This window comes from Balaenoptera physalus, assembly GCF_965194825.1.
Source record: "Balaenoptera physalus genome assembly, chromosome: 17".
In the NCBI taxonomy this organism is placed as follows: Eukaryota; Metazoa; Chordata; class Mammalia; order Artiodactyla; family Balaenopteridae; genus Balaenoptera; species Balaenoptera physalus.
The window spans coordinates 70,397,065-70,423,575 of NC_138895.1; the positions used below are offsets into that span (position 1 = coordinate 70,397,065).

Sequence of the window (26,511 nt, forward strand, 5' to 3'; positions counted from 1 at the left end):
TAGTTATTCTATAAATCTGCCAAGGTATAGTCAACATCCATTCAACTGAGGACTTTTAAAAAATAAACATCAAGGCTCTGAGTTTTATACCACATCCAAAAAATAGTCCCTTAAACCAATTGGTTATATATGTGTCAGTGCCTTTAGATCTTTTTTCTTTTAATGCAGTTAAGTCCACAGAAAGTATAATTAAAATATAATCCAGAAGTTATGAAAATTTGATACCACTCTACCCCAATCAGGGAAGGCTAATAAGCAGTAAAACAAGAAACATTTCTACCCACAAGCACTGTCGAAGACTAAGATCAAGGGGGAAAATAGTATATATCCTAGGTCATTTCAGAGTTCTTCTCGTTATCACATAAGAATGTCCCAGGTAAGAAGCAGCATCTTTTAAATTATAAAGCATATTGTTTTAAAAGTTATGAAAGATGATAAAAATCAAGTGGCACATTAATGAAATGGGATTTTTTAATTAAAGAGTCTAGACTTAGTTCTTTGACTTTTTGCCTAGATCCAGCTGCTTAATGACCAGACATTCAAAATTTTATAATCATCAGCTTCTAAAACACATACAGAATTTCAAAAAAATATTACAGATTTGACATGTCAAAAGAATATAATGAAATTTTTAAAATTCACCATATGAAACATTTACAGTGAAAAGAGAGCTACTTAAATGTATATCTGGAGAGAAGACTCTCCAGACATCTCAATCATCCTTGAAATGTAAATATGGCAAAGTAACTATGAAACCTTTGGGATTACTAAACATTTTAGGGTTAATTTGATGGCATCTCTAAAACTGGCTAGTTATAAATATCTTAAAATTAGGTGTCAAGGTTATTAAACTAAGTTTAAGATTAGACTAATTGCTATCTTAGTAAAAACTTGGTCATAAAACCAAGGCATGTTGCTACACGGCTATAATAATTACCTGGAACTATAAAATATATTATGCTTTGATGTTTAGACCTAAGTAAATGTGTCCTGTAAATAAAAATTTATTTTCATTCCAAAGGAAAATTATAAGTTTCAGAAAGTCAAAGAAACACGTACTGGACACTCCACAGGGCACTTGAGATACAAAGATACTTGGTTACCAGCCCTCAGGAAGTTTGGGTATGATAACACAGCCATATAAGCAGGTAATTTCAACAGGCCCCCCAGAATGGTAACAGCATTATACAGTGCTATGGAAGTGATTGTATGAATCCAGGCTGGAAGAATAAAAAAAGATTACCTGGGAAAGAAACATCTTAAAGAATTCTTAAATTGTTTTGATAGCTGGGAAAAGTTACTTATTTCTAATACAAATTATATTCTACCTCTGAGAGTAGAAAGAACTATTAAAAAGAACTGGCTACTAAATTTTAATTATATAAGTTTGCTCTCCAGCATGTAATGATATCCTACCAATTTCTTCAGTTTCCTTTGGGAAATATTATTCTCTAACTCAGTAGTTGTTAGCAAATCACATCTAATATTTAGCTTTAACTTACAACCTATTCAAATTCACTGCACCGCTAAATAATTCTCTTCTTCCACTGTCTTTATATTAAGATCCCAAACTATTTTACATTACTTTGGTGTTAGCCCTTGAATATTTATTCCAATCATAATAAAGAAAGCACACCAGCAGCATTGTAAAGCTCTTCTTCCTGGTGGTTTAAAATGAACTTTACTGTCTTCATTATTACAAACAACAAATCAGAGTATTTTCTCCACCAAAGAAAATAGCCTAGAAATTCTAGTTCTGAAATTACCCAACTTAAATCCAAACTAAACATACCCTTTTTCTTGGGAATTAAGAAAACCTCTACTATAATTCTATCTCTAGATGGTAACAATATTTAAACAATAATAGATATGGTTAACAATCTTAGAAATTCCATAATACTGTAATATGTCTTAAACCAAGTTTACAAACTTTTTGCTTCAGCATAATAAATAAGATAATCCACTCTATCTGGAATGATTTAACTTACTGACTTCTGTACTATTAATGAATAACACAGTTATTTCAAGTCCAAAAGACAGATGCACAAATATTTAACAATTATAGAACCATTACCATATCTCAGCTGTCCTGGGGTGGGTGGTAGAGCTTCCAATTTTTCTGAAGGGGAAAGAAAGGGTGTGGTCAAGAATTAGTTACTATAGCATGATTTCTTTTTTATTACAATGAAGAAAATACCAGCAGAATTACAAAGTGAGAGAATAGCAGAGTTTTTCATAAATTATCTTTAGGTTAATGGATCAAAGTTATCCATACAGGAAATATTACTTGGTATAGATTAAATTACAAAGCTAGAAAACAAAACTGAGCTTTAGTTACAGGCCTACCATGGACACTATAGCCCTGAGTAAATCATTTGCTTTTTGGTTTTTTGTAAGTCCTTGTATCTATATAATGAGGCTGTTCACACAAATTACAGTGAAAAAAAAAAAACTTCAGAAATATAGCCACCCTTCTTGAAAATGGCAACCCTAAATGACTTAAGAAATATATACCCAAACAAACACTGATAATACTCAAGTAGACCTAGATGTCCTTTAAAAATAGGAAAATAATATTTTAAAGCAATGTATTACACCAGTAACTTCACCAGATTGTGTTATGTTCCTTAATTAATATCCCTAGACAATATACTGAATATTTTGAGTTTTGAAACCTATACTACTGGATAATTAGAATATTCTACACAATAAAATGACCCAAAAGAGTAGAGTATCATTCAACAAATAGCAATATTACTTATAATATATGTCATAATAAACACAGAAAGTTTTCCCAAGTATATATATCAAAGTAAGTAACTTCAAGTGCCATCATTAAATCTAAAAATTAACAATTATTACAAAGAATCTACCTACCTAATCGCATAACAATAAACAACTCACCATTTATAAGTAAGAGTAAGCTATGGTAAAATGGCCGAGAATTCCACCTTCTTTATCCTCACTCAATCCAACAGAAGTAACTGATAACGTATACAGAGGCACCCAAACCATGGATCGCTCTGCTCTAAAGATTTAGTACAAACAACCGAAGTGTCCAAGGAAATTCATTACAAACTGGATATATATTTTCTAAAATATTTATTTCTAATCTATGACAACATAAGAACTGAAGAATTTATTTTTTAAAAAGGAAAAAGCAAATAAATCTCCATTAATAAGCTATATAAAAAGGAGTATGAATCATATTAGTAAATGTTATTTTACTAAAAAAGCATATAGTATCATAAAGACTTTACAATAAGAAATACGCTAAAACCTAGAGTTTAGGCAATTACTGAATTATTCAGAAAGTTCTAAGAATGCAAGTTTAAGTTTTGTTTTTCCTTTTTTAGAACAGTTAAGAAATGAAGATATCCTAAAACTTTGTAGAATTTTACATCTGCTTAGAATATACTTTCCATTCTTTGACTAGCACTGTTACTTCAAAATCTACTTTGAAAGCATGCAAATAGTTTTCCAAATTTTTAACAAGAAATATAAGATATCACTGTACTTCCACAGAGTTTTCTGGTGAAGTAAACATGCAAAAGTGGTTACATACCAGAACTATTTCCTAGTTGCATTACTCTCATCATCACTACAGTTCTGACACTGTGAGGAGAAGTCCTTGTCAGTTGACTGGAACATCTTGAAATACCTAAAAATTCAACAAGCAGGACCTTCCCAGTATAATGAGAATATACAGAGTCCTTGCTTTTCCTTCTTCAAATTCCTTACATATTGAGCAAAATATTTAAAATATTTTACAACTCCTAAGACAAAAGGATAAGGGCTAGGCAAATGTATAACGTGTAGCGGTAAAGAGGAAAAAAAAAATCAAATAATGTAACCAGTATTCCTAATCTGTCTTTCCAAGTACACATAAGGATTAAAAAATTAAAGGTAATGAAAAATAATGTTTTTTAAAGATAGAGAAAAAGGAAGAAATATAAAGTAAAGGAGACAGAGCAGGGAAGAAAACCACTGGCACAGAGATTAAAGTAAAATCAAAGCACAGATTTTTGCCTCCTGCATCATAAAGAACCTAAGGAGTAATAAGAGTAAATATGAAAGGAACATTTCCTAGAAAGTGAAAATTTTAATGGAAAGTATCTATCAAAAATTGTGAATCATAAATTGATCAGTTTGAGGATTCTGACACTATAAATTATCTTCTTTACTACGTTAACTGAAAGAAAGTAAAATACATATCAGAAGTTAAAGGGCTTCCCTGGTGGCGCAGTGGTTAAGAATCTGCCATCCAATGCAGGAGACACGGGTTCGAGCCCTGGTCCGGGAAGATCCCACATGCCGCGGAGCAACTAAGCCCGTGCATCACAACTACTGAGCCTGCGCTCTAGAGCCCACGAGCCACAACTACTGAGCCCGCGTGCCACAACTACTGAAGCCCGCGTACCTAGAGCCTGTGCTCTGCAACGAGAGAAGCCACGCAATGAGAAGCCCACGCACAGCAACGAAGAGTAGCCCCCTCTCACTGCAACTAGAGACGGCCCGTGAGTAGCAACAAAGACCCAACGCAGCCAAAAATAAAACCAATAAAATAAATAAATTTTAAAAATAATTAAAAAAAAAAAGTTAAAAACATTAGATGTATAACACACAGCAAAACTCAATCTTGGAAATAAGCCCAAGGTTTCAGCAATCTATACAAGTTTTAAAATGTCATGGCTGCCAATTTAACCCCACTGAAAATAGTCATAATAAGCCCCAAAGCTTTATTTCCCTACATATACATCTTAACCATAAAATTTTTCTTCTGACATATGGTAAACTATGTACACTTACATGGAAATGTATTCTAATCTACTGTTTTATTAAGCAGACTTTGGAGTTAGAAAAACCAGTTCTTTCAGTTACTCTGTGTGTGTATGTATGTGTTACATGCATCATAATTTCTCTCTTCTTTTCTAAATATTTTAAAAGAAGATGACTATTAAGATTGTACATCACCACACCATATTCTCCAACCATTTTTAGCTTAAGAAATCCTGGTTCTACTTCCAATACTGGCTGAATAATCTTCTATCAGACCAATCCTCCTGCACAGAACAACTATAACTATAAATAAATATCTGAAAGCACTGGAAAATGACCAAAAGTAGGTTGATTCTGGAGAGGAATCAACACTTAGAAGAAAGAATGGAACTAAATGAGTTACCCATTTAACTCAGCTTTTGGCCTACTCCACAACATGTAGACCAACTAAAACTCTTAATAAAAAAACTTCAGTCTTTCTGGCCTAAAGAAGTAGTGGGCAGATAAAAAGAAACAAAATTGAGTTATTTGTAGTGAGGTGGATGGACCTAGAGACTGTCATACAGAGTGAAGTAAGTCAGAGAAAAATAAATACCATATGCCAACACATATATATAGAATCTAAAAAAGAAAAAAAAAAGAAAAAAAGGTTCTGAAGAACCTAGGGGCAGGAAAGGAATAAAGACACAGACGTAGAGAATGGACTTGAGGACACGGGTAGGGGGACAGGTAAGCTGGAACGAAGTGAGAGAGTGGCATGGACTTATATATACTACCAAATGTAAAATAGATAGCTAGAGGGAAGCAGCTGCATAGCACGGGGAGATCAGATCGGTGCTTTGTGACCACCTAGAGGGGTGGGATGGGGGGGTGGGAGGGAGACCTAAGAGGGAGGAGATATGGGGATATATGTATGTGTATAGCTGATTCACTTTGTTATAAAGCAGAAACTAACACACCATTGTAAAGCAATTATACTCCAATAAAGATGTTAAAAAAAAAAAAAGAAGTAGTGGGCAGGGTGCAAGGTAACCAAAGCCACTGGAAAGTGAAAGGGGAGTCCTGGAAAGAATAAAGTCAGAAAGGAGGAGCCCTAAATTCTGTATACACATTTGGTTCAAATATATGGCTGACCTGTAAACCACGCTTGTGCAGGGAAAACTCCAAAAATCTCAGTTAAAGGTAAAATAACTGAAGATTTGAGCTGCAGCCCAAGAGACAGAGTTTGCAATTAGAGCCTAACAATTAACTGCATGCTAAAACAAATAAACAAAAGTCAATATTTTTCAGAAGAATGAAACAGAATGCAGAGTCTCTGCAACATAATAATCATAGCAATGACTAGGATACAATCCAAAATTACTACACAAACAGGAAAACCTGACCCATTTTCAGGATAAAAAACAATAGAGACCAATTCAAAAGTGACTCAAATATGCATATGTATGTATAACTGTATCACATTGCTGTACACCAGAAACTAACACAACATTGTAAATCAACTATACTTCAATTTTTTAAAAAGTGACTCAAATGTTAGAAATAGCAGACAAGCTCTTGCGAGAGCACCAGAATCAAAACTGGCTGCTGGACAATCATTGACAGGAAGACACTGGACTTCACCAAGGAGGATACCCCACGTCCAAGGACAGAGGAGAAGCCACAGTGAGACGGTAGGAGGGGCGCACTCAGAGTAAAATCAAATCCCATAACTGCTGGGTGGGTGACTCACAGACTGGCGAACACTTATACCACAGAAGTCCACCCACTGGAGTGAAGGTTCTGAGCCCCACGTCAGGCTTCCCAACCTGGGGGTCTGGCAACGGGAGGAGGAATTCATAGAGAATCAGACTTTGAAGCCTAGTGGGAATTCATTGCAGGACTTCGACAGGACTGGGGGAAACAGAGACCCCACTCTTGGAGGGCGCACACGGAATAGTGTGTGCATCGGGACGCGGGGGAAGGAGCAGTGACCCTGGGGGAGACTGAACCAGACCTACCTGCTAGTGTTGGAGGGTCTCCTGCAGAGGCGGGGGCTGGCTCTGTTTCACCGTGGGGACAAGGACACTGGCAGCGGAGGTTCTGGGAAGTACTCCTTGGCGTGAGCCCTGCCAGAGTCTGCCATTAGCCCCACCAAAGAGCCCAGGTAGGCTCCAGTGTTGGAGCCTCAGGCAAAACAACCAAGAGGGAGGGAATCCAGCCCCACCCATCAACAGTCAAGTGGATTAAAGTTTTACTGAGCTCTGATGCCACAGCAACAGTCAGCTCTACCCACCACCAGAGCCTCCCATCAAGCCTCTTAGATAGCCTCAACCACCAGAGGGCAGACAGCAGAAGCAAGAAAAACTACAATCCTGCAGCCTGTGGACAAAAACCACATTTACAGAAAGATAGACAAGATGAAAAGGCAGAGGGCTATATACCAGATGAAGGAACAAGAAAAAATCCCAGGAAAACAACTAAATGAAGTGGAGATAGGCAACCTTCCAGAAAAAGAATTCAGAATAATGATAGTGAAGATGATCCAGGACCTCGGAATAAGAATGGAGGCAAAGATCGAGAAGATGCAAGAAATGATTAACAAAGACCTAGAAGAATTAAAGAACAAACAAACAGAGATGACCAATACAATAACTGAAATGAAAATTACACTAGAAGGAATCAATAGCAGAATAACTGAGGCAGAAGAACGGATAAGTGACCTGGAAGACAGAATGGTGGAATTCACTGCTGTGGAACAGACTAAAGAAAAAGGAATGAAAAGAAATGAAGACAGCCTAAGAGACCTCTGGGACAACATTAAACGCAACAACATTCGCATTATAGGGGTCCAAGAAGGTGAAGAGAGAGAGAAAGGACCAGAGAAAATATTTGAAGAGATTATAGTCGAAAACTTCCCTAACATGGGAAAGGAAATAGCCACCCAAGTCCAGGAAGCACAGAGAGTCCCATACAGGATAAACCCAAGGAGAAACACGCCGAGACACACAGTAATCAAAGTGGCAAAAATTAAAGACAAAGAAAAATTATTGAAAGCAGCAAGGGAAAAACGACAAATAACATACAAGGGAACTCCCATAAGGTTAACAGCTGATTTCTCAGCAGAAACTCTGCAAGCCAGAAGGGAGTGGCATGATATACTTAAAGTGATGAAAGGGAAGAACCTACAACCAAGATTACTCTACCCGGCAAGGATCTCATTTAGATTTGATGGAGAAATCAAAAGCTTTACAGACAAGCAAAAGCTAAGAGAATTCAGCACCACCAAACCAGCTCTACAACAAATGCTAAAGGAACTTCTCTAAGTGAGAAACACGAGAAGAAAAGGACCTACAAAAACAAACCCAAAACAATTAAGAAAATGGTGAGAGGAACATACATATCGATAATTACCTTAAACGTGAATGGATTAAATGCCCCAACCAAAAGACATAGACTGGCTGAATGGATACAAAAACAAGACCCATATATATGCTGTCTACAAGAGACCCACTTCAGACCGAGGGACACATACAGACTGAAAGTGAGGGGATGGAAAAAGATATTCCATGCAAATGGAAATCAAAAGAAAGCTGGAGTAGCTATACTCATATCAGATAAAATAGACTTTTAAATAAAGAATGTTACAAGAGACAAGGAAGGACACTACATAATGATCAAGAGATCAATCCAAGAAGAAAATATAACAACTATAAATATATATGCACCCAACATAGGAGCACCTCAATACATAAGACAACTGTCAACAGCTGTAAAAGAAGAAATTGACAGTAACACAATAATAGTGGGGTACTTTAACACCTCACTTACACCAATGCACAGATCATCCAAAATGAAAATAAATAAGGAAACAGAAGCTTTAAATGACACAATAGACCAGATAGATTTAATTGATATTTATAGGACATTCCATCCAAAAACAGCAGATTACACATTCTTCTCAAGTGCACACGGAATATTCTCCAGGATAGATCATATCTTGGGTCACAAATCAAGCCTCAGTAAATTTAAGAAAATTGAAATCATATCAAGCATCTTTTCTGACCACAACGCTATGAGATTAGAAATGAATTACAGGGAAAAAAATGAAAAAACACAAACACATGGAGGCTAAACAATACGTTACTAAATAACCAAGAGATCACTGAAGAAATCAAAGAGGAAATCAAAATACCTAGAGACAAATGACAATGAAAACACGATGACCCAAAACCTACGGGATGCAGCAAAAGCAGTTCTAAGAGGGAAGTTTATAGCTATACAAGCCTACCTCAAGAAACAAGAAAAATCTCAAGTAAACAATCTAACCTTACACCTAAAGAAACTAGAGAAAGAAGAACAAACAAAACCCAAAGTTAGCAGAAGGAAAGAAATCATAAAGATCAGAGTGGAAATAAATGAAATAGAAACAAAGAAAACAATAGCAAAGATCAATAAAACTAAAAGCTGGTTCTTTGAGAAGATAAACAAAATTGATAAGCCATTAGCCAGACTCATCAAGAAAAAGAGGGAGAGGACTCAAATCAATAAAATCAGAAATGAAAAAGGAGAAGTTACAACAGACACCGCAGAAATACAAAGCATCCTAAGAGACTACTACAAGCAACTTTATGCCAATAAAATGGACAACCTGGAAGAAATGGACAAATTCTTAGAAAGGTATAACCTTCCAAGACTGAACCAGGAAGAAGCAGAAAATATGAACAGACCAATCACAAGTAATGAAATTGAAACTGTGATTAAAAATCTTCCAACAAACAAAAGTCCAGCACCAGATGGCTTCACAGGTGAATTCTATCAAACATTTAGAGAAGAGCTAACACCTATCCTTCTCAAACTCTTCCAAAAAATTGCAGAGGAAGGAACACTCCCAAACTCATTCTATGAGGCCACCATCACCCTGATACCAAAACCAGACAAAGATACTACAAAAAAAGAAAATTACAGACCAATATCACTGATGAATATACATGCAAAAATCCTCAACAAAATACTAGCAAACAGAATCCAACAACACAATAAAAGGATCATACACCACGATCAAGTGGGATTTATCCCAGGGATGCAAGGATTCTTCAATATATGCAAATCAATCAATGTGATACACCATATTAACAAATTGAAGAATAAAAACCATATGATCATCTCAATAGATGCAGAAAAAGCTTTTGACAAAATTCAACACCCATTTATGATAAAAATTCTCCAGAAAGTGGGCATAGAGGGAACCTACCTCAACATAATAAAGGCCATATATGACAAACCCACAGCAAACATCATTCTCAACAGTGAAAAACTGAAAGCATTTCCTCTAAGATCAGGAACGAGACAAGGATGTCCACTCTCACCACTATTATTCAACATAGTTCTGGAAGTCCTAGCCATGGCAATCAGAGAAGAAAAAGAAATAAAAGGAATACAAATTGGAAAAGAAGAAGTAAAACTGTCACTGTTTGCAGATGACATGATACTATACATAGAGAATCCTAAAACTGCCACCAGAAAACTGCTAGAGCTAATTAATGAATATCGTAAAGTTGCAGGATACAAAATTAATGCACAGAAATCTCTTGCATTCCTATACACTAATGATGAAAAATCTGAAAGAGAAATTATGGAAACACTCCCATTTACCACTGCAACAAAAAGAATAAAATACCTAGGAATAAACTTACCTAGGGAGACAAAAGACCTGTATGCAGAAAACTATAAGACACTGATGAAAGAAATTAAAGATGATACCAACAGGCGGAGAGATATACCATGTTCTTGGATTGGAAGAATCAACATTGTGAAAATGACTATACTACCCAAAGCAATCTACAGATTCAATGCAATCCCTATCAAATTACCAATGGCATTTTTTACAGAGCTAGAACAAATCATCTTAAAATTTGTATGGAGACACAAAAGACCCCGAATAGCCAAAGCAGTCTTGAAGGAAAAAAACGGAGCTGGAGGAATCAGACTCCCTGACTTCAGACTATACTACAAAGCTACAGTAATCAAGACAATATGGTACTGGCACAAAAACAGAAACATAGATCAATGGAACAAGATATAAAGTCCAGAGATAAACCCACACACCTATGGTCAACTAAGCCATAACAAAGGAGGCAAGGATATACAATGGAGAAAAGACAGTCTCTTCAATAAGTGGTGCTGGGAAAACTGGACAGCTACATGTAAAAGAATGAAATTAGAATACTCCCCAACACCATACACAAAAATAAACTCAAAATGGATTAGAGACCTAAATGTAAGACTGGACACTATAAAACTCTTAGAGGAAAACATAGGAAGAACACTCTTTGACATAAATCACAGCAAGATCTTTTTTGATCCACCTCCTAGAGTAATGGAAATAAAAACAAAAATAAAGAAATGGGACCTAATGAAACTTCAAAGCTTTTGCACAGCAAAGGAAACCGTAAACAAGACGAAAAGACAACCCTCAGAATGAGAGAAAATATTTGCAAAGGAATCAACGGACAAAGAATTAATCTCCAAAATATATAAACAGCTCATTCAGCTCAATATGAAAGAAACAAACACCCCAATCCAAAAATGGGCAGAAGACCTAAATAGACATTTCTCCAAAGAAGACATACAGACGGCCACGAAGCACATGAAAAGATGCTCAACATCACTAATTATTAGAGAAATGCAAATCAAAACTACAATGAGGTATCACCTCACATCAGTTAGAATGGGAATCATCAGAAAATCTACAAACAACAAATGCTGGAGAGGGTGTGGAGAAAAGGGAACCCTCTTGCACTGTTGGTGGGAATGTAAACTGATACAGCCACTATGGAGAACAATATGGAGGTTCCTTAAAAAACTAAAAATAGAATTACCATATGATCCAGCAATCCCACTACTGGGCATATACCCAGAGAAAACCGTAATTCAAAAAGACACATGCACCCGAATGTTCATTGCAGCACTATTTACAATAGCCAGGTCATGGAAGCAACCTAAATGCCCATCAACAGACGAATGGATAAAGAAGTTGTGGTACATATATACAATGGAATATTACTCAGCCATAAAAGGGAACGAAATTGAGTCATTTGTTGAGACGTGGATGGATCTAGAGACTGTCATACAGAGTGAAGTAAGTCAGAAAGAGAAAAACAAATATCGCATATTAATGCATGTATGTGGAACCTAGAAAAATGGTACAGATGAGCCGGTTTGCAGGGCAGAAGTTGAGACACAGATGTAGAGAACAGACATATGGACACCAAGGTGGGAAAACTGCGGTGGGGTGGGGATGGTGGTGTGCTGAATTGGGCGATTGGTATTGACATGTATACACTGATGTGTATAAAATTGATGACTAATAAGAACCTGCAGTATAAAAAAACAAACAAAACAACTAATACTAAACTTTCATTGGGTTATTTGTATGGAAATATGTTAATATAAATGTTTCAGACATTACATGAAATTTCTAAAAATCTTATATGTTCTGGAATAATGTTATAAGTCATAATCCTAGTTATTACTTTAAAAGGTATATCTCAGAAATAACTAATTTTCTTGTCAACTGCATTATTATGAAGTTTCATCAGATCTTTAACCGTGGTCATTTTTAAGTCTTTTGTCATTTACAGACAGTTCTGGGTGTACTCTGATGCTTTTGCAAATATGTTCCTATAAAAGGGTTTCATCTTCAAGAAATTCATGGAAAAGGCTCTGACAACTACAGGTTCCTGGTAACTGACTGTACTGCTGAACTGAATGAATAAGCATTTTCAGAACTCTAATGAAAAACTGATGAACTCATAAAAGTGCTAACAAAAGATCAAGATGAAAAAAAACAAATTAATTACATGGGACTGAGTGAACTGATGAGGATGAGTATAATTTTTGTGACTTTCTGTTTGAATTAAAAAAAAAAAACCCACAAGGACTCAGAGGCAAAGAATATACAAATCAATTTTCACTGCAAAGTAAAGGAGCTGTTACAGTAGAGGATTACTGGACTGAATGTCAATATTATGACATAGTATGAGTGTGTTTCATGTGTGGTAATTGCAATCATTGTTGCTTTTGTTGTGGTCATCCATGTACAATGCTTGCTGTCAGTCTATTTATCTCTTGTAAAAATAAAATACAGTGTGTGTGTGTGAAAAAAAAAAAGAATGTGGTAGAACCAACAAAGCTGGTTTCTGTGGAAAGCCAAGATCATTCACCTAAAGATGCCTGGCCTCCCAGTAGCCCGCCCTGATTTTCTTAGCCCAAAGGACTCTGTCCTCTGAAATCCTCTGGAGCACTTAATTTTGTACTTACGACACTCTGAAAAAAATTTTTTTTATTGTATTGCAAAAAAAAAAAAACGAAATAGCAGACAAGGAATTTAAAGTAGTAATTAAAATTATATTTGAAGATGTAAAAAAAAATAAATGCTCAAATAGAAATGATAAAAAACACACTGAAGTTCCAGAACTGAAATATATAACATCTGAAATTTTAAAATTAACTGGATAGGCTTAAAAACATAATGAAGGTGATAGAAGAAGCAATTAATGAACATAATGATAGATCAGTAAAATTACCCAATCTGAAAAACAGAGAATAAAAGGACTGAAAAATAGTAAACCAGAGTCTCAGGGACCTGAGGGTAAATATCAAAAGGTCAATATATGCATAACTGGAGTTCCATAAGGTGAGGAGAAAGAAAAGGACCAAAAAACTTTTAAAATAAATAATGGCTAAAACTTTCTCAAAGTTGGGGGGACGACAAAAATTTCAAAAGATTCAGGAAGTTCAGTGAACCCCTAGTAGGATAAATATAAAGAAAACCAATGACAAAGAAAAAAATATATTGAAAGCAGTCAGGAAATAAATGACACATTAAGTAAAAGAAAACAATGATTTGAATATACGGAAAGAAAAAGAAAGCTGTCAGTCCAGTATTGCATATCCAGAAAAATATCCTTATCCTTCACGAATGAAGGCAAACTGTATCTCAGTTAAACTAAAACTATGAAAAAATGTGTTGCCAGCCAATCTGCAAAACAGGAAATGCAGAAGAAACTTCTTCAGATGGAAAGAAATACCAGTTGGAAAGTAAAATATTCAGGGAAGAATGAAGAGCATCAGAAATGGTAAATACTGAATAAATATAAAAAACTACTTTTTTCCTAGTAATTTAAGTAAACCCGATTGTCCAAAGCAAAAATTACAACACTGCCTTGTGGAGTTTATAACATATGTAGATGTAATACATATGACATCAAAGCATAAAGGATGAAGGAGGTTACAAATGGACCAATTTGGAAATAACGGTTGCAATATTTCTACAATGTATATGAAGTGGTACGAAGGCTCTAAGTGCTATTAGCTCTAAGCAGTCTGAAAACAGTTAAGAATGCGTATTTGCAGTTCCTAGAGCAACCATACATACAGACAAAATGCATTAAGGACATAGTTAGAAAGCTAAATAAATAATGTGAAGGGAATTCTAAAACATATTAAGCCAAAAGAATGCAGGAAATGAGAACAGAAGAACAAAAAACAGAGGGACAAGCAGAAACCAAATAGTAAAATAGTAAACCTACATCCAACTATATCGGTAATTACTTTCAATGTTAATGGACTAAACAATCCAATTAAAAGGCATAGATTGTCAAAATGGATAAAAAAGTAAGACCCAACTATATGATATCTGCAAGAATTACACTTTAATAGGTTGAAAGTAAATGAATGGTACAAGATACATTATACAAACAGTAAGCTTATAAAGGCTGGAGTGGCTATATTAATAACAGATAAAGTAGACTTAAAGACAGTATTACCAGAACCAGGGACATTTCAAAATGGTAAGAGTCAATTCATCAAAAGGCATAATAACAATTTGTTTATGCCTAATAACAGAGCTTTAAAATGCACGATGCGGACTTCTCTGGTGGCGCAATGGTTAAGAATCCACCTGCCAATGCAGGGGACACAGGTTCAATCCCTGGTCTGGGAAGATCCCACATGCTGTGGAGCAACTAAGCCCATGAGCCACAACTACTGAGCCCGTGCGCTGCAACTACTGAAACCCACGAGCTCTAGGGCCCGCATGCCACAACTACTGAGCCTGCATGCTGCAACTACTGAAGCCTGCGCCCCTAGAGCCCGTGCTCCTCAACAGGAGAAGCCGCTGCAATGAGAAGCCGGCGCACTGCAATGAAGAGTAGTCCCTGCTGGCAGCAACTAGAGAAAGCCGATGCGCAGCAACGAAGACCCAATGCAACCAAAATAAAAAGGAAAACAAACAAAACCCAAAATGCATGATGCAAAATATGACAAAATTAAAGGGAAAATAAACATTTCCACAATCACACTTGGAGATACAAAAACTTCTCTCTCAGTAACTGACAGAACACTAGGGGAAAATATCAGTAAAAAACACATTATCTGAACACTACCAACCACCTTGATTCAACTGATATTTAAACATTTACACTCAACAACTACAGAATGCATATTCTTTTCAATTGTAGATGGTACATTCATCAAGATAGACCATATGCTGATCCACAAAACAGGCGTTAATAAATTAATGATTAAAGTTGTAAAGAATATGTTCTCTGACCAAAATGGAACCCATAACAATAAGATATCTAGGAAAAAAATTTAGAAATTAAATAACATCTTCTAAATACATGGGCCAAAGAAGAAATCAAAAAGGAAATTAGAAAATATTTTTCAAACTGAATCACAATGAAAATATAGCATATCAAAATTTGTCAAAACAGCTAAGTGAATGCTTAGAGGGAAACTTCTAGTTTTAAGTACTAATATTAAAAACAAAGGGCTAAAATGAACAACCTATGGTACTATCTTAAGAAGCTAGGAAAAAGAGAACAAGGGAAACCAAAAGTAAGTAGCAGAAAGAAGGAAATAGTAACAAAAAGAGCTGAAATCAATGAATAAAAAACAAACAATAAAGGAAATAGACAAAGCCTAAAGTTGGTTCTTTGAAAAGATCAACAAAATTAAAAAACCCTTAGGTACACCAATCAAGAAAGAGAGAACACAAATTACTAATATCAGGAATGAAACAGGGGACATCACTACAGATCCTACAGACATTCAGATGAGAATATTACAAATAACTTTATGCCAACATATTCAACAACTTAGATGAAATGAACAAATTCCTTGAAAAATACAACTTACTAAAACTGATACAAGATGAAACAAAAAATCTGAACAGCTCTATCTAGTAGCAAAATCAAATTTGTTACCAAGCACCTTTCCATAACATTCACACTAAAAAACCTTCTAGGCCCAGATGGTTTCACTAATGAGTTTTATCAAATATTAATGAAGAGCAAACACCAACCCTAGACAAACTTATAATCTCTTTCAGAAAAACAGAAAATGAGGAAATACTTCCCAACTCATTTTATGAGGCCAGAATAGTCCTAAATATAAAATCTAACCAAGAAATTACAAAAAAGAGAAAACTACAGACCAATATCCCTCATGAACACAGACAGAAAAAATTTTAATGGAATGATAACTGTTTTGCTTTCCCAAAGTGTGTTTATTCACAATAGTGGCAAAAAACAACTAACATCCAGACTTCCTTACATTTTTCCCTTTCTGATATTTCTCATTGTTTGAAGGAGTTGTGCTTAACAGGGTTCCATGTTTAGAAACATATAGATTAGGAAAATTATCTGTATGTGTCTATGAGATAGTATTTACAAATAAAATTTTTTTCCTTTTGATTTCACAGTTAAAAGTCTTTGCTGGAGGGAGAGTAAATAAGACAGTTCTTGCAAACTGCTAATTTATACCATACCAAATCAAATAAAAATTATTTTAAGTGGGACTATCTCTCCTTCTGATCTGTCCTTGAGAACATAAATATATTCAATTATTGTATAGACAAATCTTTTCTGAATTAAAAAGCACCTAAGATATTCATTATAAATCCTGAAAACATAAGAAAGCACTTTCCATGTTTAAATATAAAAATTTTCAACGCTTTCAACATTTTGTTTTGCTTCAGTAACCCAGGAAGATTAGAGAAAACAGTTTAAAACATTTAAAGCAATTTCACTTTTATTAAATGAAATTCTAATTTTTTAGAATGTACAAAGAATGAGGTATTCCGGTTAGTTTTCTAGTTAACTAAAGCAACCAGAGAACTGATGTAGCTTATAAAATACTGTTAACTACCTAAGTAATATTGAATTATTTAAAAAGAAATACTTCTTTGATGAATTGGAATATTATAGTGCATCAGAATCATCATTTTAATGCTCAATTATTATCTGTTTAGGAGATATAAAACTGAGGGTCACTGTCACATAAAAATTAGAAGAGAGAACAAAACACAAATTAAGGCTTTTTTCTCCTGTTTCAGGAATAAAAATATATTTAATCCAGCAGCTTTTTATATTTTATTATATAAATATAAGTATATAATATTTGTTTTATCCTATATTCACTTAAAAAGGGGAGAAGTTGGATTAGGAAGAGAAAGACAAAGGGAGAAATGAGAAACAGAGCAAGGTAAGAAAAACAGATGAGCAACAAATGTAGAGATTTTTTAAAAAGGGAGGGAGAGAGAGAGTTTTTGAAGGGAGACTCAGAGAAGGCCACACAAGAAAGAGACTTCCTAGATCTGGGCAAATGAGTTGGTGGGACATGGTTTTTTTCAGTCCCGCTACTGTATTTCTTTGTTGATTAGTCATCAGGTAGTCTAAACTTGACACCTTTGGATCAGACTCCCTGTGCACACAGATACCTCCTAATATATACACACTGCTAAGCACTATGGGAAAACCAGATTAACAGATATTATCTCCAGCTATGCCAGGGGTTCCCAGGCTTTGCTGTAGGACACAGATCTAAAGGTTTCCAAATCCCCAGGCCATGTTCTAAAAGCTTATTTTAAAATAAATTCCTGACCAATTGTTTATCATTCTTTTTTTTTTTTTTTTAAACCTAAAATGCCATCTGGTGAGAAAGGAAATTAGCTAACTGTAGGCTCTAATTTAAGCTGAATTCCAATCAGTTTTTTTTTCCTGTGGCGAAAAATAAACAATAATAATTTTTTGATTGGTAAGATTAAGAAGCAGTTTTTCCCAAGACATATATTTGGGACAGTATTCCTACAACCAAGCCTATACTACACTATTTCAATGACCTCTAGTCATAGAAGAACAAATATCACCATTTTAAAGCTCACATTTGTTTTATTTATTTATTTTTTTTTTAAATTTTATTTATTTATTTTTTGGCTGCACTGGGTCTTCGTTGCTGCGCGTGGGCCTTCTCTAGTTGCGGCGAGCGGGGGATACTCTTTGTTGCGGTGTGTGGACTTCTCATTGTGGTGGCTTCTCTTTTTGTGGAGCATGGGCTCTAGGTGCGTGGGCTTCAGTAGTTGTGGCACGTGGCTTCAGTAGTTGTGGCACGCAGGCTCTAGAGCGCAGGCTCAGTAGTTGTGGCGCACGGGCTTAGTTGCCCCGCAGCACGTGGGATCTTCCCGGACCAGGGCTCAAACCTGTGTCCCCTGCATTGGCAGGCAGATTCTTAACCACTGCGCCACCAGGGAAGCCCCTCACATTTGTTTTAATCCTGGAAAATTCCTACGAGGCTTTACCAAAATGTCTTAGAATCCTTCATAACTAAAATGTAACATATATTCAAGTACTTTTATCAGTGCTATAAACATACTAAGATTTACCTTTTATATTAATGCTTAGAATAAAGTAGGAAAATTCTTTTAAATTGTGCTTTTCAGGAATATGCAACATGCAAGTTTTAGAATAGAACCACTGGGAACAAAACAACTGCCTGTAACCTGGCCATAAAATGCCTTGTGCCTTTGTGCTTTTCAGTCAAAACTGATTGTTATATCAATTTGGATATGACAAAGATTGGGATTGACATATATACACTAACAATGTATAAAATAGATAACTTATAAAAACCTGCTGTATAGCACAGGGAACTCCACTTTGCTGTACAGCAGAAACTAACACAACATTGTAAAACAACTATACCCCAGTAAAAAAATAAAATAAAATAAAAAATGAAATGAAGGCACCAAAAGAACCCCCAAATACTGTAGAGCCTCCATTAATAAAAAAAAAACATAGGAATTTACTGCAAACATCTTACATTAAATAAGCCATATTTATATACACACATATATAATTCACACATAAATATTTATTTATTCATATTTACATATATGAAAAGGATGAGGATGTTGAGTTTTTTTACTTAAGAGCGATTTTTAAGTAAAAATTAGAAAATAACATTTAAAATACTAAATTCCTTTGGTTTATCTAAATGAATAAGTTACACTTTTCAAGTACGAAGGTTATATACCTTTACTGTAAAAAGTTAATGAGACTCAGAAAAACAAACCAAAAAAAACCCTTCAAACTACCTATAATTTATCAGAAATAAACATTTTGATGTATTATCCTTCAATCTTTTTTCTATAGAGAGGTATACACAAAATTGTATTCTGCCATTTTCACAAAGCACTATGTGGTGAATATTTCCCCCTTTAATTTTTTAAGGCAATAATTGTATTGGTGGTATTTTATTTCATCATATGATACATAGTAGTTTAATCCCCTATGACAAGATATTTATTCTTTATTCTTTTTCACATTTATAAATAACACTTACACAAACCTGTACCTAAATCTTTTTACGTTCCCCTGAAAGTTCTTTATGGTAGGTTCTTAGTGGCATTACTGAGTCCAAAAAAAGGGCATACATTGAAGGATTTTTAAAATTTTGCAAAATTTCTCTCAGAAAAAGTATGCTAAATTACTCCCATCTTGCTACATTTTTATTTTTTTATTGTTACACTGTACTAAAAATATTCTCATGTTTTCGGAATATAGGTCAAATGTCATTAAAACAAAATCCTTGAAAGAAATTTCCAGACCCCAATCAATTGCCAAGTTATTTTAAGTGGCAAAAGATTCCAATACAACAAATAGGTAGGACAGGTCAAAGGAGTTTATTACTATATTTCCCCTTAAAAATAATTTTTAAAAAATCTTCAGTCCAATATCGACAAGTGGTTCTAAAATATCTTTTAGGATAAACTAAGCCTAGGGTATTTCTTTTTTAAATAAGTTACTGTACTAAGAAATACATCTTAAATTGAAAATCAAAATACTTCAGTAGAAGAAAGTAAGTGGAACACCTACACTTCATTTTAGCCTCTGCTATAAAACAAAACGTGTTTACAAAGGTGGTGCTGGAAAACAAAACTACCCCCCTCGACAGAGTGAGTTCTATAACATTATGTAATAAAAATTATAACTTGTTGGGAACTATACTCAATATTTTAACCTATAAGGGAAAAGAATCTGAAAAAGGATAGATGTATACATATGTATAAATGAATCACTTTGCTGTACACCTCAAACTAACACAACATTGTAAGTCAACTATACTTCAATTTTTAAAATAAATAAATAATTTTAAAAAAACTATGATCTGTCATTTTCATTGTTAAACCTTCCATTAAATTTAACCATACTTTACAAGTATAAATCCAAACTTGAAACGAAAGAAAATCTAAAGAACAAAAAGAAAGGTCTTGGTTTCCAATACGCTTTCACAGCAACAATAATTCTAAATGTGGTAACTTATTTCAGTCTATTATCATGGACATAAACATCAATATAAGATCACAAATCAAGGGAAAAATTCAGAATCATTTATAATAGACAGCAGGAAAAGTACCGAAGCCAACATCACCCTGAGATGACATAAAAGGAACAGTTTAATGCACGCACTATTCCTTTAATTACAAATAACTCAGTACCCTTGAAGCTTCCCGTGATGCAGTTTCTGATCATTTGACCACCTAGTATTTGTTCTAAGCCCCACCCCAGCATCCTCCCTGAGAAAGGAGAGGAAGTAGCCTTGGCAACACAAATCACAATTTGACCTAAAAAGAGATTTATGAAAAGAACAGAGATGGAACTGCTGCATTTAAACAACAATTTTGGGGATTACAGGTTTCAATTACCCATATTTCTAAATAGAAAACTGCTTAGACTTTTAACAGAACCAAGAGTTCCAATGGGTAAGGTTAAATTTACAATAAATATATAACACATTAAAGAAAACAAACAAAATGCAAACCATGCTGTATGCAAAATAATTTAAGCAAAGTAAATCATATTAAATGCCAAAAAAATCAAACATGCACCAAAAAGGGTTTATAAAGCTACAAGGCAATATTTTTTAAAAGAAACAAATTAATATGACTAAGCAATATACTTATAAAAACTGACATTCCAATTGAAAAATGAAACACTTTAGAAATTGAAAGAACTTTTTAATTTAGTAAATTTCAATTAACAGGTCTTGTCTTTTAAAATAATGACTATTAATTATAAAAGGACATATAAATTATTTTTTAAATACATGCCTTAGCTAAGACCAAAAAAAAAGTATTTAAGTATGATTTTGTAATTTTATTTATCATTTAAAAGTTTACTGCAACTTGTACATTATTTAGTAAAGAAATTTTTACTTAGATCATGCAATACTGTCACTTCACTAACCTTCAGGGGAAGGTAACATGCAGCCTGGGGCTTCAATGCAACCTAGACTGGGATCCAGTTTACTTAAGGGCAGCTAACCAATTCCTAGTCTGAGACGGTCCAGTGGTATAACAGTTGAGGACAGCAGTTGGCCAGCAGTAATGATGAGGAAGGTGATAGTACCCAATTAATCATCACCTTTATTAACCTCATTAATGTAGTAACCTGTTAATTATTTAACTCTGGCTTAAGCAATAGTAAATACTAGATGTACAGTAATTTATTTCTCTTATGTCTGTCATCTCATGGAGTTTTTTTTTTAGGATAATCAAACATACTATTGATTTGTGGTTGCTTTTACACATCTTATTTGTGTATTTGGAGTAATTATATACACTACTTAACACAGACTATATTCCTTCCCTTCCTTCATGCCAAAGGAAAAGAAACAAGGCAAATAATTACTATATATAATGATTTTCCTTTTTTTTTTTAAAGGCTAAGATATTAAAACAACAATACAACTTTTTAAAAAAAAGTCAGATCTGGGGCGTTCCCTCGTGGTCTAGTGGTTAGGATTCGGCTCTTTCACTACCGCGACCTGGGTTCAATCCCTGGACGGGGAACTGAGATCCCACAAGCTGCGTGGTGTGGCCAAAATAAGAAAAAAAAAGAGTCAGATCTTGTTACTTTTACTTATTAGGTATAGAGAGAAACAGTACTATATAACATTAAATTAAAAAAATCATATAACTAAGTATACATAACATGGATACATTATATTATAGATGGAAAGCTTAAAGTGAGTTATAAAAAAATTATTCATCTTGGAACATCATAAGTGGTTGGTATATCTGTGGGTATGGTGACATAAATCCCCAGAAAACATTCATTTTAAAATAAAATTGCTTAATATTAGGAAGGAGCAAAGAATTTTCAGTCATTGCATTGCCTTTTTCCCTTTCAATCATTCCCCAAATGAAAATTCTTTCACAGAATGCTAGAGCTGAGGGGATCCTTAGAAACAGTCTGCCAGTGGTTCTCAATATGCTACCTCACCCTGGAAAATGCCTGGAAATGCAGGGTTGTTTGTGGATGTGATAATGACTGAGAAATGCTGCTAGCATCAGGGAGTCTAAACATCCTACAATGCACAGGAGAGCCCTTCATAATGAAGAATTATCCAGCCCAAATGCCAGTAGTATGCCCACTTGGTAGTATACTGACTTAATTCTCCATTTTGAAGATTCAGCCACTTAGGTCCAGGGATGTTAGGTGACTTACTCAAGGACACACAACTTGGTCTAGGACCCAGATTCTCATTCTCTTGCTCTACCTCGCTTTCAATGAGTAAATTCTCAATGGCAAAACATAAAAGAACCAAGAATCAATTGTATATGAATATATAAAACACTGTCAAAACATTGGTCATGCATTAGTATTTGAAATTGAAGTAAAAACGCAATTAACTAAAATACTAATACCTTTTCAAATTCCTTTTTTCTCCACTAAAATATCATTCCCTTTCATATACATCATTTTCAAATCCATCAAAGTTAAAAGAAAGAAGAGGAAATCAACTGATTTATTATGGTTAACAAATAAAATATTTTCTGAATGGGAAAATTACATGGTTTCTACTGGTTTCAGAACAACAGGATACCCTATAGTATAGCGCTAATCTCCCCTGCTAACCCTGAAGAAATTTATTATAGTGAAGAGCACTGAACTAAAAATCCAAAAGCCTTGACACTAATCCCTGCCCTGCTATATATGTATATATATAACTAGTCACCAAATCTTGACTATATCATAAATCCTCTAGATCTCAGTTTCATATTACATAAAATGAGGAGTTTAGGGTCTCTGCATCCCTTCTAGCTCTAAGATTCTGATTCTATATTTCTTGTTTATTATATAGCTAGTAGGATTAAAAAAAAAAATAAGAGGCATACCACCTAAACATTCATGAAGAAGCACGCTACAGTGAGTGGGGATATAACTGAAGACTGAGTCTCAAAGGCTGATCGCTGACAGGTTAAATCCTACGATTAGTTACTGTTCAGCAGCACCTTACCTCCTAGTGATATCATTTGCCATTATCTATAGAATAAGTATCATTCCTTTTTCCCTACATTGTCCTAAAAATGAGGACTAACTAATCAATCTACAGAACAACCCAAAATTAAACCTTTTTTCTTCAAAAGACATTTTCATTAAATGCTTAACTTCTGCATACACACTGAGATTAAACTTTTTAACTTCAGAGTTACATTAGAATTGGCAAAGTAGAGCAAACTGGGGGATTTTTGCACTGCCCTAATATGTTAATATATACACATGTGTGTATGTGTGTACACACACACTATATGTCTCTCCATTTCTTGGAGGTTCTTACAGTTTAGTTTCTGCTCTTGACACTATATATACAGCCTAAGAAAACTGAGTTATATTTATCCTTTATCTTTACAAAATTTCAATTGGCCCATAAAATATTTCTTATTCCTTTCCAAACATTGTGTTATACTTCTTAGGCAACGCATATATATTAAATAGTAATCAAAAAATAAAATATGGACAGAGAAGAATTTATTGCAATATTTTTATTTCTCCCTCCCCTCCCCCCCATACACACACACACACACACACACACACACACACACTCAGTTAACACAATTCCTCCTCTACCACCACCATCACAACGCACAACAGAAGTTAGATATCAAGCTGCATGGAGGCTGAATCTGAAAAAAGTTCATGAATGGCCTTAAAGTGAACTTACATAAGACTTCCAAATTATTCAAGAATATACTCTTAAAATATATTTCCCTAAAGTTCAGTTACTTAAACACAGTTTCTCTTTACAATATTCTGAAGGTTTCCTTGTGTGTGGTCCTTTTATCCTACTCATTCATCCTAAAGATATTCATAATCTTTGTTGTTTCTTACGTCTCACTTGCTCTCGTTATTTCAACAACTTTGAAAATACGTTATTTAAATATAATTATAAGTGATTTTGTCTTTTGTTAAGATCATAAATGTAATCTTTCAGTTAATTAAACATGCAATTATTAGTTGATCATATCCACAAGGTCTAGGGTTAGATAATAAAAATAAATATTCTGTAGACAGTCTAAAACACTGATGCAAACAAACAAACAAACAACAAAAAAAGACTATCACTATAACCAAAGCATTCTACTTCAAACAAGCAAGAAGTTCTGTCAAATAGATGCTTTTCCAGTTGCATTAAACATCTGACAAACAATCAGTACTGCAAGATTGTACTATACCAATACTATCAGGGGTCTCTGCTGATGATACCTCCTTCGCTCGCTTCACAATAGTAATCTCGGGTTTAGGATACCTGCATGCTAAAAATATTTTTAAATCAATGTATTCAAGCAATAATATAAATAAAATATGTATAAGTTTTCAAATGTATATGAAATTTTGAAGTGAAACATGCTAGAATATGGGCAGTTCTCATTTTGCACAATAGTGTGGGGACATAAAAATGATAATGCAAGCTGCAAAGCAAACAATAACTGATGGGAAAAATCATAATTGTTCTGTGACCTTAAATTTTTTTTTCCAAAACATTAAAAATTCTCTTACTGGCAGTTATAAATATATAGGGAAAGTTTTTAAATAGTAAAACTGATATTTATTTAATATACTGTAATTTAAAATATTAGAAACACTGAGAAATAAAGTGTTTTATGCTTTGTAAAAAAAAAATTAAATGATCAAAAGTCGCTTCAATCGTGCTAGCACTCTCTTTCTCATCATATAACTTACAAAATGGAACAAGCATCTTTTCTATGCCTTGGTGAATTGTCACACTCCTTTCTAAGTCTGAAATAGCTTGCATTTTATCTTTCATATTTTTAATATCATGAAATATCTGAAAGTTCCTTTAATGTGAAATTTTTACCAGAGTCACTTCTCTGGAACGTCATCCTTTTCATCACAACCTTCTCACTTTCCTCATTCATGTCCATAAGTTTGCGGTCTCTTAGCTCCTCTGGCTGCATATCTGGAGTCTCTCAAATGGCAGCAGTTCAACAGCAGTGTGAACATTCCCACAGTCAGCTATTTATTCTATTACCTCATTTGCATTTGATTAAAATTTCACTTCAGCATTATCACTTTTCTTTGCTGCATTTTCATCTTTTTTGGGTCCATTCCCTTTTCATTCTTTTTTTTTTTTTAAACGTCTTATAGGTTTATCACTGGGAGACAAGGAGGCAACACAACTACACATTTTGCTGTCTGTGTGTGAACTGAATAACAGATAAGTAGTGACCAATCACTGACAGACCGTGAAAGAGTGATATGATTGGTCACAATCATGAGGCACCCCCTGTTTTTACACAGTGATTTGTGGACTGAGGAGCTAGCAGCAAAGTTAATACTTTATGCAATTACTCAGAGTTAATATACCGTGGTAAATAAAATTTGAACCTTGTTGTTGGGGACTGGTGTTATTTAACTAAAACATGGTTACTAAAATTCATGCTTATGGGAACTGTGTAAAGCAGGGACTGACTGCCATAACAAAAAAAATTGAATTATTTAATGAAATGAGCATAAATTCAATGGTGGTGATGGGATATTGGTGACATGTAGGAGGAATGATCAAAAGAATAAATATATTAAGGATAATGGGAGTCAGGTATTTTTCCATCAGAAAATAAAGTTAGAAATACAGAAAGACAGAAACAAGAATGTACTCTGTGATGTTGGATCAGGATTGGAAAAATTGTTATGAACTCTTATGTTATAATAGATATGGATAGAGAAATATAAATAATATTTATTATGTATATAAATACATACATTCATATATTCACTAACTCTGTCCACTGTGGGGGCCTGAGAACAGCAACACCCTAATAGCTATGAGCACACCTAATGTGCACGTCTTGGTTTCTAAATACCATTCTACACCGAAAAAAACCAGGGCTCCTTATAGAAATGGCTGATTCCAGGGCTAGGGTAGGAAATGTGCTAAGATTAGCCTAGAACATCTCATGGTGCCAGAAAGTAAGGAAATGTTCAAAGAGTAATGGAGACGTCAAAAAGACACAGAAGCCAACTTGAAGGAGTTACCACTGGTGAAATATGGGACTGTTTGAGGGTCAAAAATGAAAGTAATCAATTGTAACCCATTAAATGGAGT

The 26,511-nt window shown here is 34.4% G+C and overlaps 1 protein-coding gene across 3 annotated transcripts in view; it reads right to left on the bottom strand.

Annotated features, from left to right (window-relative positions):
* TMEM65 (transmembrane protein 65) overlaps window positions 1-26,511 on the bottom strand; it is a 56,174-nt gene that overhangs the window by 15,827 nt on the left and 13,836 nt on the right. For 2 of the 3 annotated variants that reach the window (XM_082433271.1, XM_082433269.1), the window contains exons 2-3: window positions 3,566-3,661; window positions 2,075-2,119 (exon numbers count right to left, since the gene is read on the bottom strand). In XM_082433271.1, coding sequence (XP_082289397.1) covers window positions 2,075-2,119; window positions 3,566-3,661 — 141 coding nt within the window. The remainder of the gene's footprint in view (window positions 1-2,074; window positions 2,120-3,565; window positions 3,662-26,511) is intronic. The other variant, XM_082433270.1, reaches the window with a different exon arrangement.